Source organism: Gossypium hirsutum, chromosome A08, assembly GCF_007990345.1.
Source record: "Gossypium hirsutum isolate 1008001.06 chromosome A08, Gossypium_hirsutum_v2.1, whole genome shotgun sequence".
Taxonomy (NCBI): Eukaryota; Viridiplantae; Streptophyta; class Magnoliopsida; order Malvales; family Malvaceae; genus Gossypium; species Gossypium hirsutum.
This window is the reverse complement of record NC_053431.1, coordinates 120,217,853-120,243,027: the sequence shown is the minus strand read 5'-3', so window position 1 is coordinate 120,243,027 and position 25,175 is coordinate 120,217,853. Positions and strand designations below refer to the sequence as shown.

Below are 25,175 nucleotides of genomic sequence, written 5' to 3'. Positions count from 1 at the left end.
CTAGTATTAATCTAATTTTCTAATCCTTTAATCATTAATTGAACCAAACCTTTTCTAAAAAAATTAACACTAAAATATTTCAGTTAACCGAATTAACCAAAATTTATATATTTTTATTTTTTTGATTAAAACAAGTATAAAACATCTTGAACCAGAAATCATATTAGCTAAAAACCTTCTGCCTTCATTTTTCCAATAGTTGTAAAGAATTCTAAAAAGTTTTATTAATTCTATTTTATATGTACATATAAAATTCAAAATGGCTTAATTGAATGTCATTTTTTTACTTCTGCAATCATATGACACTTTCCAAAAGTAAGGTCCATTCACTGAAAGCTCTCCCATACCTCACATTCTAGAGCATCACCGTATTTTCACACATAATCAGAAAAACCAAAAAGAAATTTAAAGTTCTCCCTCTTAAACCCTAAAAATTTGAAAAATTAAAAAATCCTTCACATTTCTCAGAACTTGTCTCCACTTTGAAGTAAAATGCCTAGCTATATTAAACCCTATCAACTAAAATCCTCGACACTCTTCCTTTACTTTCTCGGAAACCAAACAGAAAACTAGTTTCAACTAAAAACACATTCAAACACTCATTTCTTGTCAAAGAGTGAAGCAAAGGAAAAAAAAAAGGATAAATATACAGAAAATGTCTTTGAAAAAAAAAACCTCTTCTTTAACAAATGGAAGGTTTTTGCGATTAGAGGTTTTGAGATTGTGAAAAATAAAAAAATAAAATAAAATATAGAACACACAGATTTTTACGTGGAAACCCTTTCGGGAAAAAAACCACGGGCAGAGGAGAAGAAAATTCACTATGTCGAATTCGAATTATTATAAGAGGAATAGACTATGTCTATTTATAGGCTTGTAAAGCCATATTCTAGTAAGACTGAAACACCTTATTCTAATCAATATCAAATAGATAGAATTTAATAAGGTTTTTTTAAACCTTATTCTAAAATAAAATAAAAGAAGTGTAATTCTATATGGATTCTTCTTTTATTTTATTTTACCACTATATTTTATTTAAATAAGGATTCGGGTCACTTAATTCTAACAATCTCCACCTTGACACGAATTCTCAATAAACAAGTTCTTCATCGTGAACTCTCAACGAACAAGTTCTCTACCTCTTCCATAAAAACCCCTTAAGGGTTTAACTTCAACAATGAACACCAACCAAGTTTAAGCAATGCTCAAACTTGGTTATAAGAAGTGACTTAGTCATCATATCTGCAGGATTTTCATGAGTACTAATTTTGCTCACAACAATATCATCAAGAGCAATAATATCACGAACAAAATGATACCGAACATCAATGTGTTTTGTTCTCTCATGAAACAATTGATCTTTTGTAAAAAAGATGGCACTCTGACTGTCACAAAATACTGTGCTAATTTGAAGGTCTTCGTTGAGTTCACTAAATAGTTCCTTCAACCAAATAGCTTCTTTACAAGCCTCAGTAATCGCCATGTACTCAGCTTCAGTGGTAGACAAAGTGACTGTAGATTGCAAAGTGGCTTTCCAACTGATTGCAGAACCTCCGATTGTAAAGACATAACCTGTGAGAGATCTTCTTCTATTAAGGTCTCCAGCAAAATCGGCATCAATATACCCAATGAACCCATCTCTAATTCTTCCAAACTGTAAGCAAACATTAGTAGTACCTCATAAGTATCTTAGAATCCACTGAACTACTTTCCAGTGTTCTTTACCGGGGTTCGCCATGTATCTGCTAATTGCACTAACTGCATATGATAAATCTGAACGTGAGCAAACTATAGCATACATGAGAGATCCCACTGCACTAGAGTATGGAACATGTGTCATGTACTCAATCTCATCATCTCATAAAGGAGTACTAACAGGTTTAACACTCTGCATATTGAATCTGCAAAGAACTTTCTCAATGTACCCCTTCTGACTTAGGTACAATTTACTTACTTTTCTATTTCTGAGAATCTCCATATCAAGTATCTTATTTGCTGGTCCCAAATCTTTCATCTCAAATTCTTCACTTAGTTAGGCTTTGACCTTTCTTATCTCTCATTTATCTTTTGCTGCTATCAACATGTCATCAACATAAAGAAGTAGATACACAAAAGAACCATCACTGTTTTTATTAAAGTAAACACAACTATCAAAACTACTTCTTTTGAAATCATGAGAAGTCATAAAGGAATCAAACCTCTTGTACCACTGTCTTGGTGATTGTTTCAAACCGTAAAGGAACCTTTTCAGCAAGCAAACATAGTCCTCTTTTTCTGAGACTATAAAACCCTCTGGTTGTTGCATGTAAATATCCTCCTCAAGTTCTCTATGCAGAAATGCAGTTTTTACATCTAATTGCTCAAGCTCCAAATCATGCATGGCCATAATACCAAGCAAAGCTCGAATCGAACTATGCTTAACAACTGGGGAGAACACATCTGTGAAGTCCACTCTTGGAATTTGACTGTAACCCTTTGCAACAAGCCTTGCTTTATATCTAGGTTTTTCAACTCCTAGAGTCCTTTCTTTCTTTTTAAACACCCATTTACAACGAACAGCCTTTTTACCTTTAGGAAGTTTCACAAGATCCCATGTTCTGTTTTTGTGGAGTGATTTCATCTCCTATTGCATAGCAAATATCCATTTTTCTAAGTCTTCATAGCTAATCGCCTCAGAATAATTAGATGGCTTTTGATTTGCATCTATATCTTCAGCCACATTTAAAGCATAAGCAACTAAATCAGCTTCGGCATACTTCTTTGAAGGTTTAATTTCTCTTCTAGTTCTATTTTTGGCGATAGAGTATTGTGGTGAAGAAGCAACTCTATTTTCAATTTTTGTACTGGCTTGAGAAATTGACTCTGTATTAATCTGATGTTCCACCTGCTTTTGATTTTCTTTATTTGAAGAGTCTTTAAGAGATAAGTTAGGTAGCATAGCAGTTTCATGAAAAACAACATCTCTGCTAATCACAACTTTTCTATTTTCAGGACACCATAACTTATACTCTTTTACACCAGCTTCATAACCAAGAAAAATGCATTTAATGGATCTCGGTTCCAATTTTCCATTATCAACATGAGCATATGCAGGACACCCAAAAATCTTTAAATCAAAATAATTAGTAGGATTACCAGACCATACTTCTTGTGGAATCTTTTTCTCAATGGCAATGGATGGAGATCGGTTGATCAAAAAATATGCCGTAGGGGCTGCTTCTGCCCAAAATGACTTTGGTAAGTTGGCATTTGACAACATATAGCGAACCTTCTCCATAATCGTTCTGTTCATTCGTTCTGCAATGCCATTTTGCTGTAGAGTATGGCGAACTGTCAAGTGTCTCACGATCTCTTCTAACTTGCACAATCTATTAAACTCATCAGAACAGAACTCTAAGCTATTGTCTGTACGGAGGTATTTTATTTGTTTTCCCATCCATTTTTCAATCATAATTTTCCAAGACTTAAATGCAGAAAACACATCGCTTTTCTGCTTTAGAAAGAACGCCCAAACTTTTCTGGAAAAATCATCAATAAAGGTTAGCATATAATTAGCTCCACCTCTCGAAGGTACTCTAGATGGCCCTCACAGATCAGAATGAATATACTCCAACGTTCCCTTCGTGTTATGGATTCCTCTGGTGAATCGAACACTCTTTTGCTTCCCAAAAACACAGTGCTCACAAAAATTCAGTTTCTTTGCCCATCAAGAAGTCTTCTTTTGCTTAATTCTACCATGCCATTCTCACTTATATGCCCTAGACGCATATACCAAAGTTTAGGAAAATCATCATCTGACAAGGAAAAGAAAGTGACAGCTGCATCACCAGTAACAGTAGAACCCTATAAAACATATAACTTGGCAATCTTTCTCTGCCATTTTATCACAGCAAGGGAACCTTTGGAAATCTTTAAAACCCCACTTTCAGCTGTGTATCTGTACCCTTTTGAATCAAGAGTACTCAATGAAATTAAATTTCTTTTCAATTCTGGAACATTTCGTACGTCACTAAGTGTTCTGACAACTCCATCAAACATCTTAACTTTAATTGTTCCAACACCTGCGATTTTACACGAAACATTATTTCCCATCAAAACAACACCTTCAGACACTGTTTCGTAAGTTGTAAACCAATCCCGATTGAGACTCATGTGAAAGGTACAGCCTGAATCAAGTATCCACTCCTCGCTTACTTTAGAATCATTAACAGAAGCGACTAGAAGTTTACCATCGTTGTAGTCTTCTACAACATCAACTTCACTGGAATTTTCTGGTTGTTTTCCCTTTTGATTCACAGCCTCCCTTTTAATCTTATTTTGTAGCTTATAGCACTCAGATTTAATGTGCCCTTTCTTCTTGTAGAAGTTACAAGTTTTACCTCTGTTTGAAGACTTTGATCTACACTTAGATTTACCGCGAGGATTCTGTTCCTGTGTCCTTCCACGATCATCATTAGCATTTCGATCTTGTCTCTCACGAACAACGAGACCCTCTCCCTGAGAGTCGGGTTTAACCACAAGATACTTCATCTTATCATACGAGGTCAAAGAATCATAAACCTCATCAACTGTGAGAGACTCGCGGCTATATAAAATCGTATCTCTAAAGGTTGAATAAGACCGGGGCAACGAACAAAGTAGAATCAACCCTAGATCTTCCTTATCATACTGAACCTCCATGGCCTCTATTCAAATTTCTTTAAACACTGTTAAGTGTTCGTGTACAGATGCACCTTCCTCCAAACGATGAGCATAAAGACGCTACTTCATATGCAACTAGCTTGTTAGAGTTTTCGACATACATATTTGTTCTAGCCTCTTCCATAATGCAGCGGCAGTCTTCTCTTTCATCAAATCCTGTAAAATTTCGTTGGACAAATGCAACTGTAATTGTGTTAATGCCTTTCGATCCTTACGCTTCTTCTCTTCATCTGTTAATATCGTAGGCATCTTATCTATCCCTAGCAGGGCATCCTCCAGATCCATCTGCACAAGAACTGCTTGCATCTTAATCTGCCACAACGCAAATCTGGTGTTATGATCCAACAGCGAAATTTCATACTTCAAAGACGCCATTACCGTGATCGAGTTGAACAACCCGGAAGCTCGGATACTAGTTTGTGAAAAATAAAAAATAAAATAAAATATAGAACACACGCAGATTTTTACGTGGAGACCCTTTCGGGAAAAAAATCACGGCCAGAGGAGAAGAAAATTCACTATGTTGAATTCGACTTATTACAAGAGGAATAGACTGTGTCTATTTATAGGCTTGTAAAGTCATATTCTAGTAAGACTGAAACACCTTATTCTAATCAATATCAAATAGATAGAATTTAATAAGGTTTAAAAAACCTTATTCTAAAATAAAATAAAAGAAGTGTAATTCTATATGGATTCTTCTTTTATTTTATTTTACCACTACATTTTATTTAAATAAGGATTCGGGTCACTTAATTCTAACAGAGATAAATAACGATTGGGATGAATGATTAGGGACGAACTATTAGGGATTTTGAGAGATTAGGAAATATTGGAATATGGTGTGAGTTACTAACTTATTTTTAATTTTTTAGGAATTTTAATTTTTTATTAAATTAATTATTTAATAAAAATTAATTATTTGGATTGGGTTGGGTTTTGAATGTTTATTTGGGTTAAGTTAGTGGGGGCCTATGCTGGGTAGTGGCTGGGGGCTTGGGTAGGTTGTGGGCAGTGGGTTGCTAATATATATTGTCAAAACCATTCTTTTAAATTTTAAAAAAACGGGGATCGACTTTTTGAAAACAAAACGTGGAGTCGCCACCAATATTTTATTTAGGTGTGATTGGGTCATCTAATAAAACACTTTGTTTTATTTAAATTGATTTTGGCCTACGTAAATTTGAGAAAAAGGGTTCGGGAGCCGGTTACGTATGAGGAAGGATTAGCACCCTCACTACGCCCAAAATTGGTACCAAATTGATTAAGTGTTGTCCTTATGTCTAAGATTTAAAGTTATTTTTGAAATATGGTTCATTTTAAAACATTTGAATGGCTTAAATTGGTCGTCGAAATTTTCTTGTTTCGAAGGAATGCAGCATCACGTCCAGCATGATGGGACACGATCCTTTATACCCTCGAAAACACGATGAATTTTTTACTCCCAAAAGTTTATACGTTGAAAACTACAAAATGATGCCCAATTATTTAGTCCAACGAAAAATCGAAACCCAGCATGGTAGGGCACGATTCCTTGAATTTCCAAACATTGAACATTGCCTTATCTTAGAATTTAGAAAACACGAGTGAAATCCCAAAGAAATATTCGACTATTTTGGGCAAACAGGAAATCGAAACCCAGCACTATAGGGCACAGTTCCTTGAATTTCCAAATATCAAACATTGCCTTGTTTTAGGATTTAGAAAACATGAGTAAAATTCTAAAGGAATATTCGATTATTTTGAACAAACAGGAAATCGAAACCCAGCACGATGGGGCACTATTCCCCGAATTTCTAAACATCGAATATTTCCTTGGTTTTAAGGAATTTTCAAACGAATAATTGTAAAATCAGCTTAAAACGCATTAATTTTATTTGAAATAGAATGAAATAATTGATTTTTAAGAGTTAGAAATTGTAAAGCTACATTTGTAAATCAACAAAAAAATGGAAACATAGGATAACATGCATGCGTAAAATACAATAATTGATGAATGAAGATAACATAACCTTACTTAATCAACTAACAAAATAAACAATTAAATATAACAAACCTAAAAATATAACCCAATTTCAATCATGTATGGAGAATAATTGATATAACAAAACGAAAACAATATGCCACAATAATATACATAGCCTAACATGGCATAATCAATACAAGATATACAAAACAAAATGAAAATAAATAAATAAATAAATAAACAATATGGTATAAAACAAGTTTAAAATAATGATAAACACGTAATATATAATGTATGAATTGATGGATTAAAAAACTAGAGGTATATATGTAAACATTTAAATAAGTGTTATAGAATGAATATTTTTAAATCAAATAACATATAGGGTGTCAAAGGCATTTGTTAAAATATCTAATAAAATATAATCTTTAAAAAAAATTATGTACACAATAGATTCAAAAAACATATACATATATATATATAAATAACCTGGGAATAATAATGCGTATAAGATTAAATTAATTTTTTCATAAATCGAATATGTAAAAGATTTTAAAAATATAATTAGGTATACAAAAAAATGTATATAAAAATACATGAATTTAGTGATGTCTATAGATCAAATATATGTACCAATGTACATATACGTATAAAAATACATATAAAAATAATTTAAACAATGTGTAAAACATGTATACAAAACATATTAAAATAACAAAAATATATGTTAAAATATATGGATAGAGTCAAAACCATTATATGTATGAAATAACATAACATTAATAACGTACATAGACTAAAATTAACTTTATTACAAATATTATATATACAACAATGTAAAGAAAAAGCATTTATATAAAAAAATAGTTTACAAAATGTGAAGATGATATGGCATAAACAAATTTACAATAATAAAAAAATTTATCGAGGTAATTCAAAATGTACACATAAGTTAATAAGAGTAAAAAAAAACTATGAAATGAATCTATTTTAGAAAATAAAAAAACGTAATTAAAGTAAAATTAAAACAAAAAAAAGGTTAATTTACAAATAAAATAATCAAAAGAGGACCAATGTGCGATGCGCGCAAACGTATAGGGACTAGAACTGGAAATAACCCAAGTTCTAAAACGCAGCGCAGAGGCACAGACCAAAGTGCAAACGCGAGCAAATTACAGAGTCAAATTTTAAAAACAAAGTAAAATGCATAAGGTGCAATAGAAGACTCGCATGAACAGGGAGGACCTAACGCGCAAATTCCCCATTTTGAATAAAAGGGCGCAGATCCGGCCTGCCCATCGGTTTGACATGCGAATCCTTATCGCTGAAACGGCGCCGTTTTTTATTCTGGTGCTAAAGGTCACTATTCCCATTCCTTTTCTTTCCGAAAACGCAGATGAAGAAAAAGAACCCTTGCTCTCTTAGGGTTTGTTCAATTACGCAGCCACCAAACCACCATCAACTTGATGGCTAATGGTGCGGATGACGGCCAGATCTTGCCAACGGAGGCCTCGACCATGAAGATCTGGTAACCTCGCTCCCTCTTTTCCCTTTCTTTTTTTTTTAAAAAAAAACTTGAATCTTATGCTGTTCTTTCAAAAAAAACGAAACAAACTTTGAAGATTTAAACAAAATTTTAACGCCATTCGACCCTCACCCGCATCTATGCATTTCTAAGATGCTTGGGCTTTCATCGGCGTCGATTCGGGTTCCCTTTATGTGTTCACGCTAAGATTGCAAAACCCCTCAAAAGAAACGAAAAAAAAAAACAGATTTGGAAATCACCTTTTAATAACTTTTGGCTTGATTTTTCTTTAATATCCAGTGTGCGTAACATTATAAACGATCAAATCTCTTGGCTTTATAGCCGAAGGGATAAAAATGATAAAGATAATAAAAAAATACAGTATTCTTTTTTTGTTTTTGTTTTGTTGTGCGTTCGTCACTTTTTACAAGTATGGGGTGTGTGTGGCGCGTGTACGAGGGCTGTGTGCTGGCATACGGAGGCGATGTGCTGGAGGCTGCTGAAATGCTGGAGGTTGTACGACGCTGGAGGCTAGGGGCTGCGGTGCTAAGGAAACCCTAGGATTCTGTTTGGCTGAACCTAGGTCTAGGTTTTGGGCCACTGGGACTTTTAGGCATTGGGTTATTTGATTGGGCTAGGTTGTTTTGTAAATGGGCTTGTAACTGGGCTATTGGGTCTGATATGTAATGGACTAATAATTGGACTTTTTATTATTTGGTTTTTTATTTATATGGATTTTTGGTTTAATATTTGGTTTTATTCTGGTTGTTGGGCCTCGAACAGATTTAGGCCTATACATATATCATTTTTTTCGATTAATTATTCGATTTTGAATTGAATTAATTAATAATTAAATTTTTAAAAAGTATTAATTGACTTTCAATCGAATTAAATTGATTGATTAATCAATTAATTAAATTAAATTAATTCAATCAATTAATTTGATTTTAACCGAATAGGGATAAATTGCATGGGATTGGCGGTGGAGAAACCGCACCAGTAATGACTCACCTGACTGACTGGAAGTTTAAAGTCAGTTGATCCAAACAGCAGCAGAGAAAAAGGTTGAATATATTAATTAATGATTAAGGGCACCCATGCCATGCACCCAGTGGTTCAGTTTCAGAGAATCAAGTGGGCTATACTGACTTTTAGCCTTTAAGCCATTCAACACACTTCACAAACCGCATCTTCCAACCTCTCTTCTGACACTCTGCTCTCCACCATGTGGATGTCTTCATAAAGCTCAAATGTAACCCGCCAAAGTAAGGATTTTGATAATGTTTTAGTTTAAATATTGTAAATGAAAATGTTAATAATACTGAGAGAGGTTTTTCTTTTAATTTAAATCTAAATTTAGTTAAGAATGAAATGTAGTTATCAGGTAAAGATTTAGAATTTTATGTGATGGTTTGATGGTTAAGAATGAATTATTATGATTTAGATTTAAGTCGCGCTAATTTATTATTTAGGTTTTATTTTTTATTATAATAAATTAAAAAAAATATTTAGTGTAGTTATCATGTAAAGGAGGATCTCTAATAAAAAAAAATTCAAATGTACCAAAAAAAACTTCGGTTAAATTACTCAATTTAAGGTAAAATTTTTTAGAGATTGTTTATATAAGAATTAAACCTTTCGAAAGAGTCTAACAGTTCCAAATAAATAATTTTTGTTCATTTCACTTAAATTTGTAGTAAATGCTAATGTATTTAGATGATAACTATGTTAGAAACTTGATATTCATGGCACCAACTAAAATCCTTTTGGGTAAATAACACCTAACATCACTAAATTATTAGTAACTTTATATTTCGATCACTTAACTTTAAAATGTTACAAATTAGTCATTGAACTATTCAAAAATCTAGCTAGTAAGCTCCAAGCGATAATTCGACGATTACAGTAGATTAGTATCCACCGACAAGTATAAGAAGATACCTTAAATCTAAGTCGATTTGATGCTCAGTGTCGGAAATTAAAAAAGAGAGTTGTTTTAGATTTTGATTAGCAAATTAGTGATGCTAAAAATTGTTTCATGAAAAAAAACTGAATTATAGAAGGTAAGGAAAAGGAGAGCTTTCAATTGGTGCAGACATTGTGAATAAAGAAAGCCATATAACAATAATTTTAATAATTCAGTGACTTAAATAAAAATTTTGAATAAATTATGATTAGTTTATAGTTTTTGAAGTTGAGTGATAAAATATAAATTTATTAATAAATTAGTGACGTTAAAGTGTAGTTTACCCTATTTCTTTTCCAAAACCCAAAAACATTTATTCCCACCAACAAGCACACACTTGGCCTCAACATGCAGAAACGTCTTGGAGTATACTTTCTCCTCTCTTCAATTATTTATTTTTATCTCTTTTGAGTTCCCATTTCCCAAGCCCATACAGTTCCCATGTACAGTCAAGCTCAAGCTGAAATCACTCCATTCAATAACTATATATACATGTATATATGTTCAGAGCCTTCACGTTCTCCAATACTTACACTCATCTTCCATTCTTAATTCAATTACTTTCCCTTCACTTGCCATTTCTCCTTGTCAAAGCTCTAACTTCCATCAATGTTCACAGCCATGGAAGACGCCCCAACAGCAAGGGTTTTCTCTTGTTTGTTCTGTTCCAGAAAGTTTTACAGCTCTCAAGCATTGGGTGGCCATCAAAATGCTCACAAGAAAGAAAGAATCGCTGCAAGGAAGGCTAAACAACGAGCACCCGAAAATGGATCAAGAAGTAGCTTCTCGCCACCTTGTGCACCACCACCAACAAGCCGGTGTTTGGGGTTTTTGCATTCTCCAATGTATATAGCAACTCAAGGTGCTAACAGATTTGTATGGAATGGTGGTGGTGGCGATGGAAATCGACACCTTCGATTTGAAGATGCACAGCCAAGTTACTTGGATTGGCAGAGTGGCATACGGTGCAATGGAGGGTTGTTAGCAATGGAAGAGGATAACAACGGAGTTGTTGATCATAAGGGCAATGATCAAAAGCTTGATCTATCTCTTCATTTATGAGCAAAATTTTTTTGTTGGGGTTTTTTGGTTTCAATTATTTTACTTTGTTTTAAAAATAAAAAGAAAAATCATGACTTGATTGATTCTTTTGCAAAAGTGGTGTGGAATTGGTTGGAGATGAAAGGATATCACAAGTTACTCAGTCAATTTTTTAGATTTTTTTTATAGGCCATAACAATTATAATACTCTTATGAGTGAGTTGTGAGGGTGGGCTTGTATGCACGAAAATAAATCAATGAATTTTTCTTAATTTTGTCTACTTCGATTATTTTTATTTTTATTTTTTACTTTTTAAAATAAAGAGTACCTCTCTCTGTTTTTTTTTTAAAGATAGAAGTGTCAGTATTTGACTGAGTAAATTTTTTTAAAGTTAATTTAGTTGATGAGTTTTATTTTATTATCTTAATTTAATTTGAATTTTTTTTAAATCGAGTCAAGTGAAATGATATTCAATTTGAGTCTAATGGAGTGAAATTGTTCGAGATAAATTAAAAAAATAAATTAAATTTGTTAAATTAAAATCTTATTACAATACAACTAATTCTATTTTAGAGTACGTAAATCTGAAACCATATATATTTGAATTTTTTTAAAGCAAAATAAGAAAAAATATATTTTAACATGATAAAATTTATTTTATTTAGTTCCCAAAATTATGATTTTAGAAAATTTTTAATTTTTTATACATTATTTGGAATTTTTATTTTTTAAATGTTTATAATTTTTTAAAATATAAATTTTAGAAATATTTTAGATTTTAAAATTTATTTCAAAATTTTGAAAATTATTTTGAAGTGAACTTTTGCAGCTCGAACCAACTAACCATTGAAATTTTGACCAGACCGTGTTGACATTTGAAGTTAGGACACACGGCCGTGTCCCAGTCACGGTCGTGTGTCTGACCGTGTGGGTATTTGAAATTGGGTCACATGGCTGTGTCGCTAGGCTGTGTAACTCTCTGAGTCCATGTGGTTTGTCCTGCACCTAAAATTAAAATGACACATGGCCGTGTGAGGTGATCGTGTGTGGCACATGATTGTAGGATAGCTCGTGTCCCAAGCTATGTGCTCCCTTAATAACCCCTAAAACAAGCCTTTTTCAAATACCATTTCTTAACCACCAAACCATACCATCTATAGCTACATTTACATGCTTAAATCACATTCAAAATCACCTAAAACATGTCAAGAATCATTCAACCTATACCTAACCATTGTGCCTACATTAGATTTCACAACTCATTTACCTAAAACACATCAATTTCAACATCATAAATCCATGACCACAACATATATCACACACATATCATATAATAATTTCATTCTCAAATTATACCTAGCCTATTCACATGATCAAAAGCACATTCAAATCACCAATAACATGCCAAATATTCATTTATTTTATGTCTAACCAATATGTCATTCAAAGGCACCACATTTCACACACTAAACTTAGTCCCATTCAACATCTCAAAGTCCTAATTTGAACCTATTCCAAAATAACTCATTCCAAAATATGCCTTCATACCATATAATATCTACTAACTATAGAGTATGCATAAGGGTTCATCCACTCACATTTGCATCTATTATTTACATGCCATCATCTAACATCATTAACTACAACAAGCTTGGCATAACTCAAAACAAGCCAAATCACTTGAATAACTTTTAAGCTTATCACATGCCATTTATAACCATTAACCAAAACTACCAATATGATGAATGGATAGTGTGATGATGCTCTGACGAGATTCCAATCGATTGAGCTTTCCGATGATCTACAAAACAAAGAAAACAACTATGTAAGCAATTAGTGCTTAGTAAGTTCGTATAAAGGAAACTTAAACTTACTGAACACATTAAATTAAACAACCAAACATACTTTCATCATGCCATATGTCAAACTTCATTTCCTATACACATCACCTCATAAGGTTAGTAAGCATACATTACATGTAAATTTCAAGTAAATCATGTCATATACATAATAAGCCTTTAGGCTTTATATATCATCCATCATATATATACCCATTACACATTCTTCTCATTTGAATCGACATAGTTAATAAATAATAAGTAAACATAACATCTATGAAACATAGCATATATTAAGAAATGAATTCCATGCATATTTCATCCATCACATGATAAATTCTCCTCCTTTTCATTTCATATATGCATATCCATCTTTTCATTTCATATGAACATTAGTAACATTAACAGCATGTTTGGTTGGGTGTATTGGCATAGCCATTACACCCCTAATCAGTGGGCCCCACTTAATCCCCCTTTAATCCTTTATTTGGTTTAGTGTATTGCTATTACGGGTCTAATACATTACAGACCTAATCCTCAAAATCCACTGATTTCTATTCCGGAAGAAAAGCTCAGTTTTGCTGCGTATTAAGTTCTCCCAATTTCTTCTACCCAGTTTTACCCTCCTGCTGCTTCTTCTGATTTCTTCTGATTCCATAACTTTTTCCTTCCTCTCGGCCGCCACAACTGCTTCTTCTTCATCACTCATTAGTAGACTGCTTCTTCTTCTTCATCCGCTCAGCCCTGTTGCTGTTTCATGGTGGTCTTTTTTTTCTTTCAAGATTGCTTGACTTTTTTTTGATTCATTTGGATAGAGATCTCTATTTTCATTTGTCCTTATATGTATATATTTTGTTGGATTTGATATCAGGGGAGGGGAGCCACTCCCTTGCACTTAGCAGCACGCCGGAAGCAGCCTGAATGCGTACATATCCTGTTATACAATGGTGCTCTTGTTTGTGCATCAACTGGTCGATATGGGTAATAATAATTCATGTTAAGTTGCTAATTCATGAGTATCTGTATTTATTTTGGTTTTTTTGTCAGATGGATAGAATGATTGCTTGGAAAAATGACTGAAAATTTGTTGCTTTTTTCAGTTTCCCAGGAAGCACTCCTCTTCATTTGGCTGCTAGAGGGGGCTCTCTTGATTGCATTCGTATGTTGTTGGCTTGGGGTGTAGATCGTCTTCAAAGAGATGCATCTGGGTATAGTTTAATTTTATTATTTACATATATGGATATCTCCATGCTTTTATATTCCCAGGCCTTGATCCTTTGTTTCATTCATTTTCTCTTACCAAGATAATTTTATTATTTACATATCTGGGTATAGACTAGCCTTTCAAGTTAGGTTTTCAATGGTGCTCCTCTTGGCATCATATTAGTTGAGTCCATTACGAAATTGAGATGTAATACAAAGTCTTGAGGCTATACCAATTTACAGCATAAACTTTATACTTTGGTTCATATGATTTGCATCCCCATGCTTGTGGCGAATTTATGTCGAAACAATTCTGCCTTTTCTCTTTTAAGTTTTTCGTTGAAGTAGTAAAAGGATTTTATTAGAATTACGACTCATGCTTTCTTTTGGAAGTTGAGTAGTAGATATTGTAACCACGATTGTGTCCATTAACCTCCCTGATAATAAAAGTAATTGTTGATATTACTAAGGAAAAATAGTAATACATGCATAGTTGCTTGAGCACATTAAAACTGGAGTGGTGCTATACATGTGATCTTATGTTTAACTATGTTGCTCGAAAGAGTTAAAGACATATGTTAAAGTACTTGCATTGTTATGTAATTTGATAGTTTGCTCCTTTGAATTCATCACTGAGATGAGTTGTGACTGTAGGTCTTCAAAATGGCCAAAGCACTACAACGGTTTGGCATGAAAAGAGCATTAGTTGTGCACTCAGAGGGTTTAGATGAAATGAGTCCCCTTGGTAAGCTTCATTTTATTACTCATTTCCCTCGGCTCAATCATCGGCTCATGTCGTCTTTGTTTGCTGTTCCTTATATCTAAATCATTACAATCTCACAACATATATCCATCCATACAGGGCCAGGGCGAGTCCTTGATGTCCCTCTAGAAAAAATTAAGAAGTTCTCATTTGATCCATGTAAGATCTTGTTTGTATTTCATGATGTTTTCTTCCTTCCTTTATTGATACCATAGATGTATTTTATTGAATGATACACAAGATTTTGAAACTGCTGTATTTATATACTGATCAAGTTGTGCTAAGAAAATACAATGTTTGGACAGTGGAATTTGGCATTCCTCGTTGTGCTCTAGATGGATAGTGGAATTTGGCAAAGTTTTAGGTTCAATTTAGAAGAAATAGAGACTGCAACTTAGTACTTTTCGGAGTCGAATTTGTTGGGAAAAAGTAACTTTGCTGCTACATATAAAGGGTTCCTTAGAGATGGATCAGCTGTTGTGATTAAAAGCATTAGCAAAACTAGTTGTAAATCAAATGATTCCGAGTTCTTGAAAGGATTGAATGTTTTAGCATCGTTGAAACACAAGAATGTTGTCCGGTTAAGAGGATTTTGTTGCTCAAAAGCACGCGGTGGGTGCTTCCTCATTTATGATTTCATCCCTAACGGAAATTTGCTACAGTATCTCGACGTAAAGGATGGTGACGGCACAGTCCTAGATTGGTCTACTAGAGTTTCCATTGTTAAAGGTATAGCCAAAGGTTGGTCTCTAGTTATGTTTTTTTGCCTTGTTTTAAGTGGTTCCTATTAGCTAACTAGACATGTTTGTTGCAACAGGGATAGCATACTTGCATGAATACAAAGTAAACAAACCGGCTCTCGTTCACCAAAACATATCAGCCGAGAAAGTGCTCGTCAACCACCGGTTTAATCCCCTACTTTCAGATTCCGGCTTACACAACATCCTCACCATTGACATTGTCTTTGGTTCACTCAAAGCCAGTGCTGCCATGGGTTATCTCGCACCCGAATATGCCAACACGGGTCGTTTCACCAAGACCTTTCGGGTAAACAAAAGGTGACCAGCTCGGTACGTTTAGGAGCTGAAACTCGTAAGTACCAAGATTTCATAGACTCGAACCTTCACGGTCGGTTCTTTGAACACGAAGCGACTAAACTAGCAAGAATAGCATGGCTTTGCGCTCATGAATGTCCTATAGAAAGACCATCAATGGAGGAAGTGGTCCAAGAATTGGGTAACTGCAATGGCCGTCCTTAAATGGTGATGATGATGTTGTCACTTAACTACTCACTGATGCATGAATGGGGCATGTTTTAAATTTGTGTCCTTTTGTTAAGGACTATGCTTTTGTGAATTTTGTTCATGTGAATTCAACCTCGTAAACGCTATTTTTATTTTGTTATCCAAAAATTTATTTCTAGGCTTTTTTAATTCACTCTTTTAATTTTGTGCTTGAAAGTAAGCTTTATATGATATACTGATATTTTTTAGGGTGTAACCGAGCAGGCCTGAGTTAAACTTTAAATTTGTAGCTTGATTCTCAGTTCAAGCTCAATTAAATATCTATTGTATAAATTCATATAAGAAAATTTATTATCAAGAATTTTATGAAATTATATATCATTATTAAATTATATTTAATATTAATTATTTTAAATTGTATAAATTCATATAAGAAAATTTATTATCAAGAATTTTATGAAATTATATATTATTATTAAATTATATGTAATAATAATTATTTTAAATTATACAAATTCATATAAGATAATTTATTAGTTGTAATTATTTTAAATTTTATTAAATCATATATTTTAATTAAAATATATTTAATATTAATTATTTCAAATTATCTTTTATAGTATCATATATTATGATTTGAGTAAATTCATATAAGAATATTAATTATTAATAATTTTATTAAATTATATATTTTAATTATAATATATTTAATAATAATTATGTTAATTTATATTTTATAGTATCATATATTATGATTTGAGTAAATTCATATAAGAATATTGATTATTAATAATTTTATTAAATTATATATTTTATTAATAATATATTTAATAATAATTATGTTAATTTATATTTTATAGTATCATATATTATGATTTGAGTAAATTCATATAAGAATATTTAATATTAAGAATTTTATTAAATTATATATTTTTATTAAATTATATTTAATAATAATTATGTTAAATTATATTTTATAGTATTATATATTATGATTTTAGAAAATTCATATAAGAATATTTAATATTAAGAATTTTACTAAATTATATATTTTTATTAAATTATATTTAATAATAATTATGTTAATTTATATTTTACAGTATCATATATTATAATTTGAGTAAATTAATATAAGAATATTAATTATTAAGAATTTCATTAAATTATATATTTTAATTAAAATATATTTAATAATAATTATGTTAATTTATATTTTACAGTATCATATATTATGATTTCAGTAAATTAATATAAGAATATTAATTATTAAGAATTTTATTAAATTATATAATTTAATTAAAATATATTTAATAATAATTATGTTAATTTATATTTTACAGTATCATATATTATGATTTCAGTAAATTAATATAAGAATATTAATTATTAAGAATTTTATTAAATTATATATTTTAATTAAAATATATTTAATAATAATTATGTTTAAATATGATTAAATTATTTATTATTGATAATAATAATCTTATTATAATTTAAATAACAATAACAATAATCATTTACCAAAACAATTTTATGCTAAGGGTATTCTAGTCATTTTAGTTTTTTCCATTATGCTATTACACCTCTATTCCATTCAACCAAACACAAGATTACTATTACGCCTCTATTCCATTACATTCAACCAAACAGTGGATTAGCTATTACACCTCTAATCCAATACACCTCTAATCCCAATACACCTCTAATCCAATACACCTCTAATCCAATACAGCGAACCAAACGCACCCTAAGTTTAATACTTGTCTTTCCATTAACCTTTACTTATCCGTTGAACCATACAGAATTACATCAGATACTCGAGAATGCTTACACAAAGTGTGCCTTTTCATGTAACGATAATCTTTTCAATAGTGCTCACATGAGCTGTGAAATGGGCCTGCTCACACAAGCTATGGGTTGAGATGTTAGCTACACGATGTTGTTCACATGAGCTGTGGGTTGAGATGTTAGCTACACGATGCCGCTCACATGAGCTGTGGAGAATCTATAACAAATGCATAATCTCAGCCATCGGTAGGTCATCCAGGAACAACACTCGAAACCGTATAATCCCTAATGACATGTCATCTATATCCTAAGAATTTTCAAGGTTCAAACGAGACCCTTTTTCTATATCAATCCTTTAACTCATTCCAGTGCATCATTCTATATTTATAATCTACATGATTCATATTTTTCACATTTTGCTATCAGCTATGTTACCATTACAACTCAATCCAAAATACTAAATAAAATGTATATTGATTCAATAATGGTTAAACAAAGTATAACATTAATTAATCATGCATCCAAATTAAAAATTAACTCATTTACCTTTGTACGAAATTACCTCGATTAGAATGGTTGCTAAAACGTATCAACAACTAGTTCGGAACCTTATTTTTTCCTCGATTTAAATTCAATTGTAGCATTTCTTGATCTAAATAATAATTTTCATTAAATTAATACAACTCCATCACTTAAATAATCAATTTTATCCAATTAAGTCCTTCCATCATCATTTTTTACAAAATTACTCCAATAATTTACCTTTTATGCAATTTAATCCTTAAACCCAAAACTTGCAAATTTACCATTTTTAGCTAAAATCTAAGTTAGCTGATTTTCCCCTAGGCTCATATTAGCCCATATTTTTCCCCATTTTATAGATTATACATGGAACTTTTTCTATCTCTCAAATAAGTCCCTAACCTTAAAATCATTAAAAACCACTTAACAAAATATATTTTAACAACCAAGCTTAATAATCTAACAATTAAATTCACAAACACATTTAAACCATTCATGGTAAATACCTCAACTTTTAACAGTTTTACAAATTAACCCCCAGTTTAGCTAGATTAAGCTATGACGATTACAAAAACATAAAAATCATTAAAAACATAACAAATTTATGTACTATTCAAGTCAATTTAACCAAGGCTGAAAGCTTGGTTTTTCTTTCCATGGAGAATCAATTTCCACCAATAAAAGGTAGAAGATGATAATTGTTTTTCTTATTTGTCTTATGTTATTTTATTTTGTTTAATTACAAAGTTAACCTTAAAACAACATATATTATAAACTAAAATGCATGCTTATAACCGTCCAACTAAAATTCTTTGCATATTGAAATATTTACGGAGCTTAGTTTATAGAAACGAGGTCCCGATATCTCCTTTTCTAAAATCATTTGACTTTAAGGATATACCACTTGAACTTAATTATTCAATCAAATAATATAAATTATCATATCAAATTTTATTATAATACTATATTTAAATCATAAATATTAAATTGTAATATTTACGGGCTCACTTGTTCGATTTGTGGCCCCAAAACCATTGTTCCGACACTACTGAAAAATGGGTTGTTACAGTAAAAGTCCAATCGCTCTAGAATTTTAGTTGTTAAAAGACTTGAGGACTTATATGGCAATTAGCTAAAGGTTCAAAATGATAATTAAACCATTTTGCTTTATGAATTAATGGATGATGAGGGAAGATTCCACTAGGTTAGGCTAATTAAAGCATAATTAAGTTAATTAATTTGGGTAATTAAGAATTTAATCATGGTATATAAAGCTCAAGTTAGTGGAATTGCTCATCTTCTCTATCTCCCTGAACCGTACCAACCTTGAAACCTAAAGAAGAAAACCTTTTGAAAGCTTTTTACACCCGATAACTATTTGGTATGTGTTTTCAAGTCTTTTTCTTGTAATTTTTTTATAGATTTGAGGTCATGGGAGATTGATTTAGCTAGCCCATGTACCAATTTGTAAAACTATTAAAGTTTTTGAAAGTTTTAATTGTTGATTTCTTGAAGAACTAGGCTTGAAATTGGTAGATTTTAAGCTTGGAATATGAAAATGACTAGAACGTAAAGTTAATTTAGCTTGATTATTAACTTTGTTGCATTAGGGACCAAATTGAATAAATGTAAAACTTGTTATAAACTTATGTTAGAAATAAAAAAAAGTATAAGGTCTCTAGTGAGAATGATTGAAATCAAATTTTAATCCGATGCTAGGAATTGAAAGTTATCACTATCCTAAGTACAATGACTAAATTGAATAAATTGTAAAATTTTAGGGATATCAAAAAATCAAATTATATAGGTTCATAAATATTATAGCACAAAATAGAAATATTTAGTATTGATTGATGATATAAATAATTATTTAGATCAAGAATTGGAGCGAAGTGGAACTGATCAAGGAAAAACTAAAATTGCAAATTAGTCCTTGCAATATCCACTTTACACATTTTGAGCAGGTAAGTTCATATATTCAAATTGAACTTTATTTTATTTTATTTTATGTAAGACATATACTTGAATTTATATGTATATATATATTACAATTGAGTAGAATAGTGAGTTTGGCACCTAGGTCTCAATATGGACTAATTTGTAAATTCATGTAACTATTATTTAAATGGAAATAGTACTGAGTGCAAATATGAGTATTGATTGGTTATATGACTCAAAAATGAGAAATGAAATTATGTACAAGAAGTTGGTATTGTCAATTATACGAAAATGATGCTCTAATGAACTTAGTAAAATGGTAGGATAAATATAGCATGCAATTAGGGTTATACACATGGTTTAGCTCGAATGGAGTAGCCTCGATATAATGTCAGCTTGTGTGAGCAACTCTTTATAATGTCAATTTGTGTAAGCAACCCTGATAACTTGTATGAGTAACTTATTCCCAAGTATCCGAGTTTGTTTTACTATAATTCCATCAGGCGATGGTCAATTGATTAGAAATGGAATTTAAAGCATAAAATGAAAATGAATTGGTAATAACACTTGACATATAGATTGCTACATGATTCTATTTTAAATGTTGACAGTACTTGTGATTCGAGAGCGTATCTAATGCATTCGATTTATAATGATGTTGTATGTAGAGATATGCCTTAACGTGCCAAGGATAGTTAACTTGATTGCCAAATAGAATATTTAACTATGCCTTAATGAACAAGGTATGTTTTAGTTTCCATTTGAACTTATTAAACATTCTAAATGCTTACCTTAATTATTACTTCATTGTAAATTTGCATCTTGTTAAACCTTCGCGCCGAACCAACAGAAAAACACACACTATTCGATAACAGTAGTTATATGGTCATTTTGAATCTAGACTATGTGGCATAAACTTAAGGGTTGTTGTATGCTTATGGTCATTTTGAGTTGAATGTCATTATTTGCCTATGGTAATGGTTAATGATGGATATACCATCTGGTATTTAAGTTAATAGTGCATATTTTGGTGAAGGTTAAATGATATTTGAATGATGATTATGTTTTGATTGGTTTGACATCTTAAATTATCAATTAGGTCATTGAGTTAGTTGTGTGAATAATGCTTTAGGAGTGGTAAGTTGAATGATAAGCATGTTAGGTATGTTAGTATATGTTTTGATGAATTCATGTCATCTTTTGAATTGATAGTTTTCAATTAATAAAATGTTTATACTTAAGTTGAATTTGAAAGCATTTGGATATATAGAAGTAAGTGAAATGAATATGAATTTGGCTAAATAAGAATGATTAGTTGGTAATGTATAAATTGGTAATTGAATGGTCTTATAATTGAGTTAGTTGTAAATTGGTTTGGTTTAATGATCTTATCTTTATGAAGATAGAATGAGAATAGTTTGGGAATAGTCTGAAATTACTTAAAACATTTACACAATGTGCATTTTGGCAAAAAACAGGGGCAATGTCGCAATGAGAAGTCTTTGTCGTCGCGATGTCATTTGATAGTGAGTGACATCGAGACGTAGGTATGTATGATGCCGTGAGGTGATTCACCGTAAGGACGTCACGATGAAAAGGAATATGAAGTCGTGTTGTTGGTCCAAAACGTTTAAAAACCTTATACTTTAGTCTTGCTTATATTCAGGTTAGCAAAAGAGCTTTCAGAAGCTCGCGTGAGACAAAAAAAGTTTGTGTATCATGTTCTGAATAGTTTTTAATGCTGAATCACATGTTTAAATGATTGAAAAGTATATGATTGTCCGTAATTACTCCGATATTGATTGTAACACCTGATAACTTAGACTCGATGATCGGGTCGTGTAAGGGGTGTTACAAATTTACCAAAAAATTTATCCCAATCCAAGGTATTATACTCATTAACCATGTCACAAACTAAGGAAGTCTCATCCATCAGAGCCAGATCCATACAATGATTCCACAACGGCTCTAACTTCGCAATCTGCACATTTGCCTTAAAGTTAATTGATTTTCCATCAGCAATGCTCCAAACCCTTGTTTTAAATCATGTAAACTTTAGCAAGCAATAATCACATAAAAAAGCAATTTGGTCTAATAGTGCTAGGCAAACAACCATCATCAACTTTATATTGCATAATCACACGCAATAAGCCTCCCTCTTATGGATTAAATTAAACCTCGACTTAATAAAAAAGGATTGTTTCTGTGGTTGTAGCAACTGATGCCTAAGGCCTTGCATTTGGAACGCTGACAACATTTATCCCATTTAGCATGTGCTAGTTTTCATTCACTGTTCTGGGTCCCTAAATAAAGTTTTTAGCCAACTCCTTAATCTTTTGAGAAATCTTAGCTAGAAGAAATACTATATGCAATAATTGGGTATAACAAGATTGACTCACTTAGCTAGGGTAAGCCTTCTCGCCATAGAAAGTAGTTTCACATCTCAACCATTTAATTTTCTCCTTACTTTATAAATGACAAATTGAAAAGTGGAAGAGGACAATGTTCAACATGCCTCAAATTTTTTTATTTCTTGTTAAAATTTTGTAACATAAGATTGAGTTAGTTTGAATCATCGTTCATCAACAGATTATGTTCATTGTTATGTTTTGTATTGATTGTAATATTGGATAATAAAAAAGGGTTATCAATATTGGATTCAATTCTTAATTATTATATGTTGCCTTTGGACAAACCAAGATAAAAAAATATTTTTATCCAAATCTGACCTAAAATGGATTGTACAAGTTACTCAACTAGATCTGTTCAAAGACCAAACTACCCACTTAAACTCAAAGTTATGCGCAAACTATAGAAAGATTTGGACAAGAGTATGTGACTTGAAAGATGGCTTCGACACAACAATTAGGCCTGTTTAAAATAAGAGTGGGGCTTGGACTCCAACATTTCAAGCCTAAGCTCGAGCTTGGTCTTGACTTGTATAAAGCGGTAATTAAAGCTTTTGTTAGACACCGATTTGGCATGAGTTTAAATTGTGTTACCCCTATCCTTTACCCCCAATATTGTATAAAAAATGTTAAGGTGTTTATGTTAAAAAATTTAATAAAAGAGAAAACGTATAAAATTAATAAATATTAAATTAAAATAATACAATTAAAAAATTTTAAAATAATAAATAAGCGGATCTAGAACAAGTTCAGGTTAATCATGTACAGAGGTGAAGCCAACGGAGGCCTTTCCTTCTCTTGACCAAATGGGAAAATATTGTTAGTAGTACCTCTAAAGTATAAATTATTAATTTTAAGTCTTTTAGTGATTCAAATAAAAGAAAATTTTGTATTTTTGGCCCCACAAAAATTAATTATATAATCTAAGCCCTTTTAGAGTAAAATTTTTAGTTTCCCCCTCAAAATTTTAGAATTTTATATCCATGCCCCTAAATAAAATTTCTAAATTTATCCGTAATTGCATATACCAATACAAACAAACTTGAGGAAGAATAAATAAAATATGTTAATACGATAGTATACTACTCTTCACCATCAACATCTCTACACCTCTTCACCATCAACTCTAACATTTAAATATTGAGAAATGCATGCATTAATAGACATTCGAAAACCCATGCCGAAACCTCATAAAAATATTTGTTCAAATCCCTATTAACCATATTTTTACAGTAGGTCTTGGAAATTTAAGACATCAATGTCCTTTGCCTGCATTTAAGCTCCATTCAATGCTCACAACTGTCCACCCCTTTCTTTTTTAACCTTTAAAAGCCGATCTCTAACAGTCCAACACATACCAGATATACTTAGAACCAACACACTAGAAATTAGATTAGACTGTGTAATAGAGACAGTTAGACATGGCAAAGTGGAGTTCATCGTTGCTAGTTCTCCTTGCATTAGTTGTGGTTCACGCTAGTGCAAGAAATGTTCCCACAACGACTACTACAATGGCTGCTAACGCGGTGCCTAGTGCTGCACCTGCCTCCGTTGGTGACCAAAAGAACTTCCTTACTTACGGTGGTGCAGGGGGCTTCGCTGGCATTGGCTCAAATGGCATGCCATTTGGTGGTGGTGGGGTTCTTGGTGGGGTTACTCCCCTTGGTGGCGTAGGTGGACTTGGTGGTGGTGGTGGTTTGGGTGGACTTGGAGGAACCGGAGGATTCGGTGGACTTGGACGAACCGGTGGATCCGGTGGACTTGGAGGTACCGGTGGAGTCGGTGGACTTGGAGGAACCGGTGGAGTCGGTGGATTTGGTGGTGCTGGTGGTGGAGTAGGAGGCGCTGTTGGCGGTGGAGTTGGAGGTGGAGCAGGAGCTGGTGGTGGCGGTGGCGCTGGTTTACTTCCTTCCCCATGAAATAGTTTACTCCGAAATCGTCTTCTTTGTTTAGTTATGTTTTGTAATTTTGTTGATGTTTTTTCTAAAAAAAACAAAAGTAATGTTTGTTCTGCCTAGTTGTTGATTTCGTGGGTCTAAATCCTATGTCCGCATGAACCAGACTTAACTTATCTGCGTTTAGCCTTTTATTTTTGTGCCAAACTCATCCAATTATTACTATTAAATTATTATCATCAACTTTTTTTTAACAATTAAAACTCAATTGTCGAAATATATCTACACTTAAATTAAAATCCTCTACATAAAAATCGAACTTATATAAGACATAGATTCCAACACAATTATTATCATCAGATTGTTTGCAGATTTT

At 32.0% G+C, this 25,175-nt stretch overlaps 4 protein-coding genes and 1 long non-coding RNA gene across 5 annotated transcripts; all 5 read left to right on the top strand.

The window, feature by feature from the left end:
* The first annotated feature begins 7,477 nt into the window (after positions 1–7,477).
* Positions 7,478–8,921, top strand: LOC107939161 (uncharacterized). The gene is made up of 2 exons (XR_001695069.2): positions 7,478–8,195; positions 8,575–8,921. It is a non-coding gene; the product is annotated as an uncharacterized lncRNA (long non-coding RNA).
* A 1,858-nt stretch (positions 8,922–10,779) lies between these two features.
* On the top strand, positions 10,780–11,220 carry LOC107939169 (protein LATE FLOWERING). Its single transcript, XM_016872452.1, has one exon. It carries the CDS (start codon positions 10,780–10,782, stop codon positions 11,218–11,220), a length of 441 nt encoding a protein of 146 aa, XP_016727941.1.
* A 2,370-nt stretch (positions 11,221–13,590) lies between these two features.
* LOC107939166 (putative E3 ubiquitin-protein ligase XBAT31) lies at positions 13,591–14,559 on the top strand. The gene is made up of 3 exons (XM_041075025.1): positions 13,591–13,798; positions 13,910–14,019; positions 14,139–14,559. The coding sequence occupies exons 1-3, from the start codon at positions 13,796–13,798 to the stop codon at positions 14,344–14,346; spliced, it is 321 nt and encodes a 106-aa protein (XP_040930959.1). The 5' UTR covers positions 13,591–13,795; the 3' UTR covers positions 14,347–14,559.
* A 345-nt stretch (positions 14,560–14,904) lies between these two features.
* On the top strand, positions 14,905–16,437 carry LOC107939165 (probable serine/threonine-protein kinase At1g01540). Its single transcript, XM_041076017.1, has 4 exons — positions 14,905–14,986; positions 15,104–15,163; positions 15,458–15,745; positions 15,822–16,437. The coding sequence occupies exons 1-4, from the start codon at positions 14,905–14,907 to the stop codon at positions 16,064–16,066; spliced, it is 675 nt and encodes a 224-aa protein (XP_040931951.1). The 3' UTR covers positions 16,067–16,437.
* Positions 16,438–24,096: 7,659 nt separating this feature from the next.
* LOC107939167 (glycine-rich protein 5) lies at positions 24,097–24,975 on the top strand. The gene has a single exon (XM_016872448.2). It carries the CDS (start codon positions 24,326–24,328, stop codon positions 24,821–24,823), a length of 498 nt encoding a protein of 165 aa, XP_016727937.1. The 5' UTR covers positions 24,097–24,325; the 3' UTR covers positions 24,824–24,975.
* The last annotated feature ends 200 nt before the right edge of the window (positions 24,976–25,175 follow it).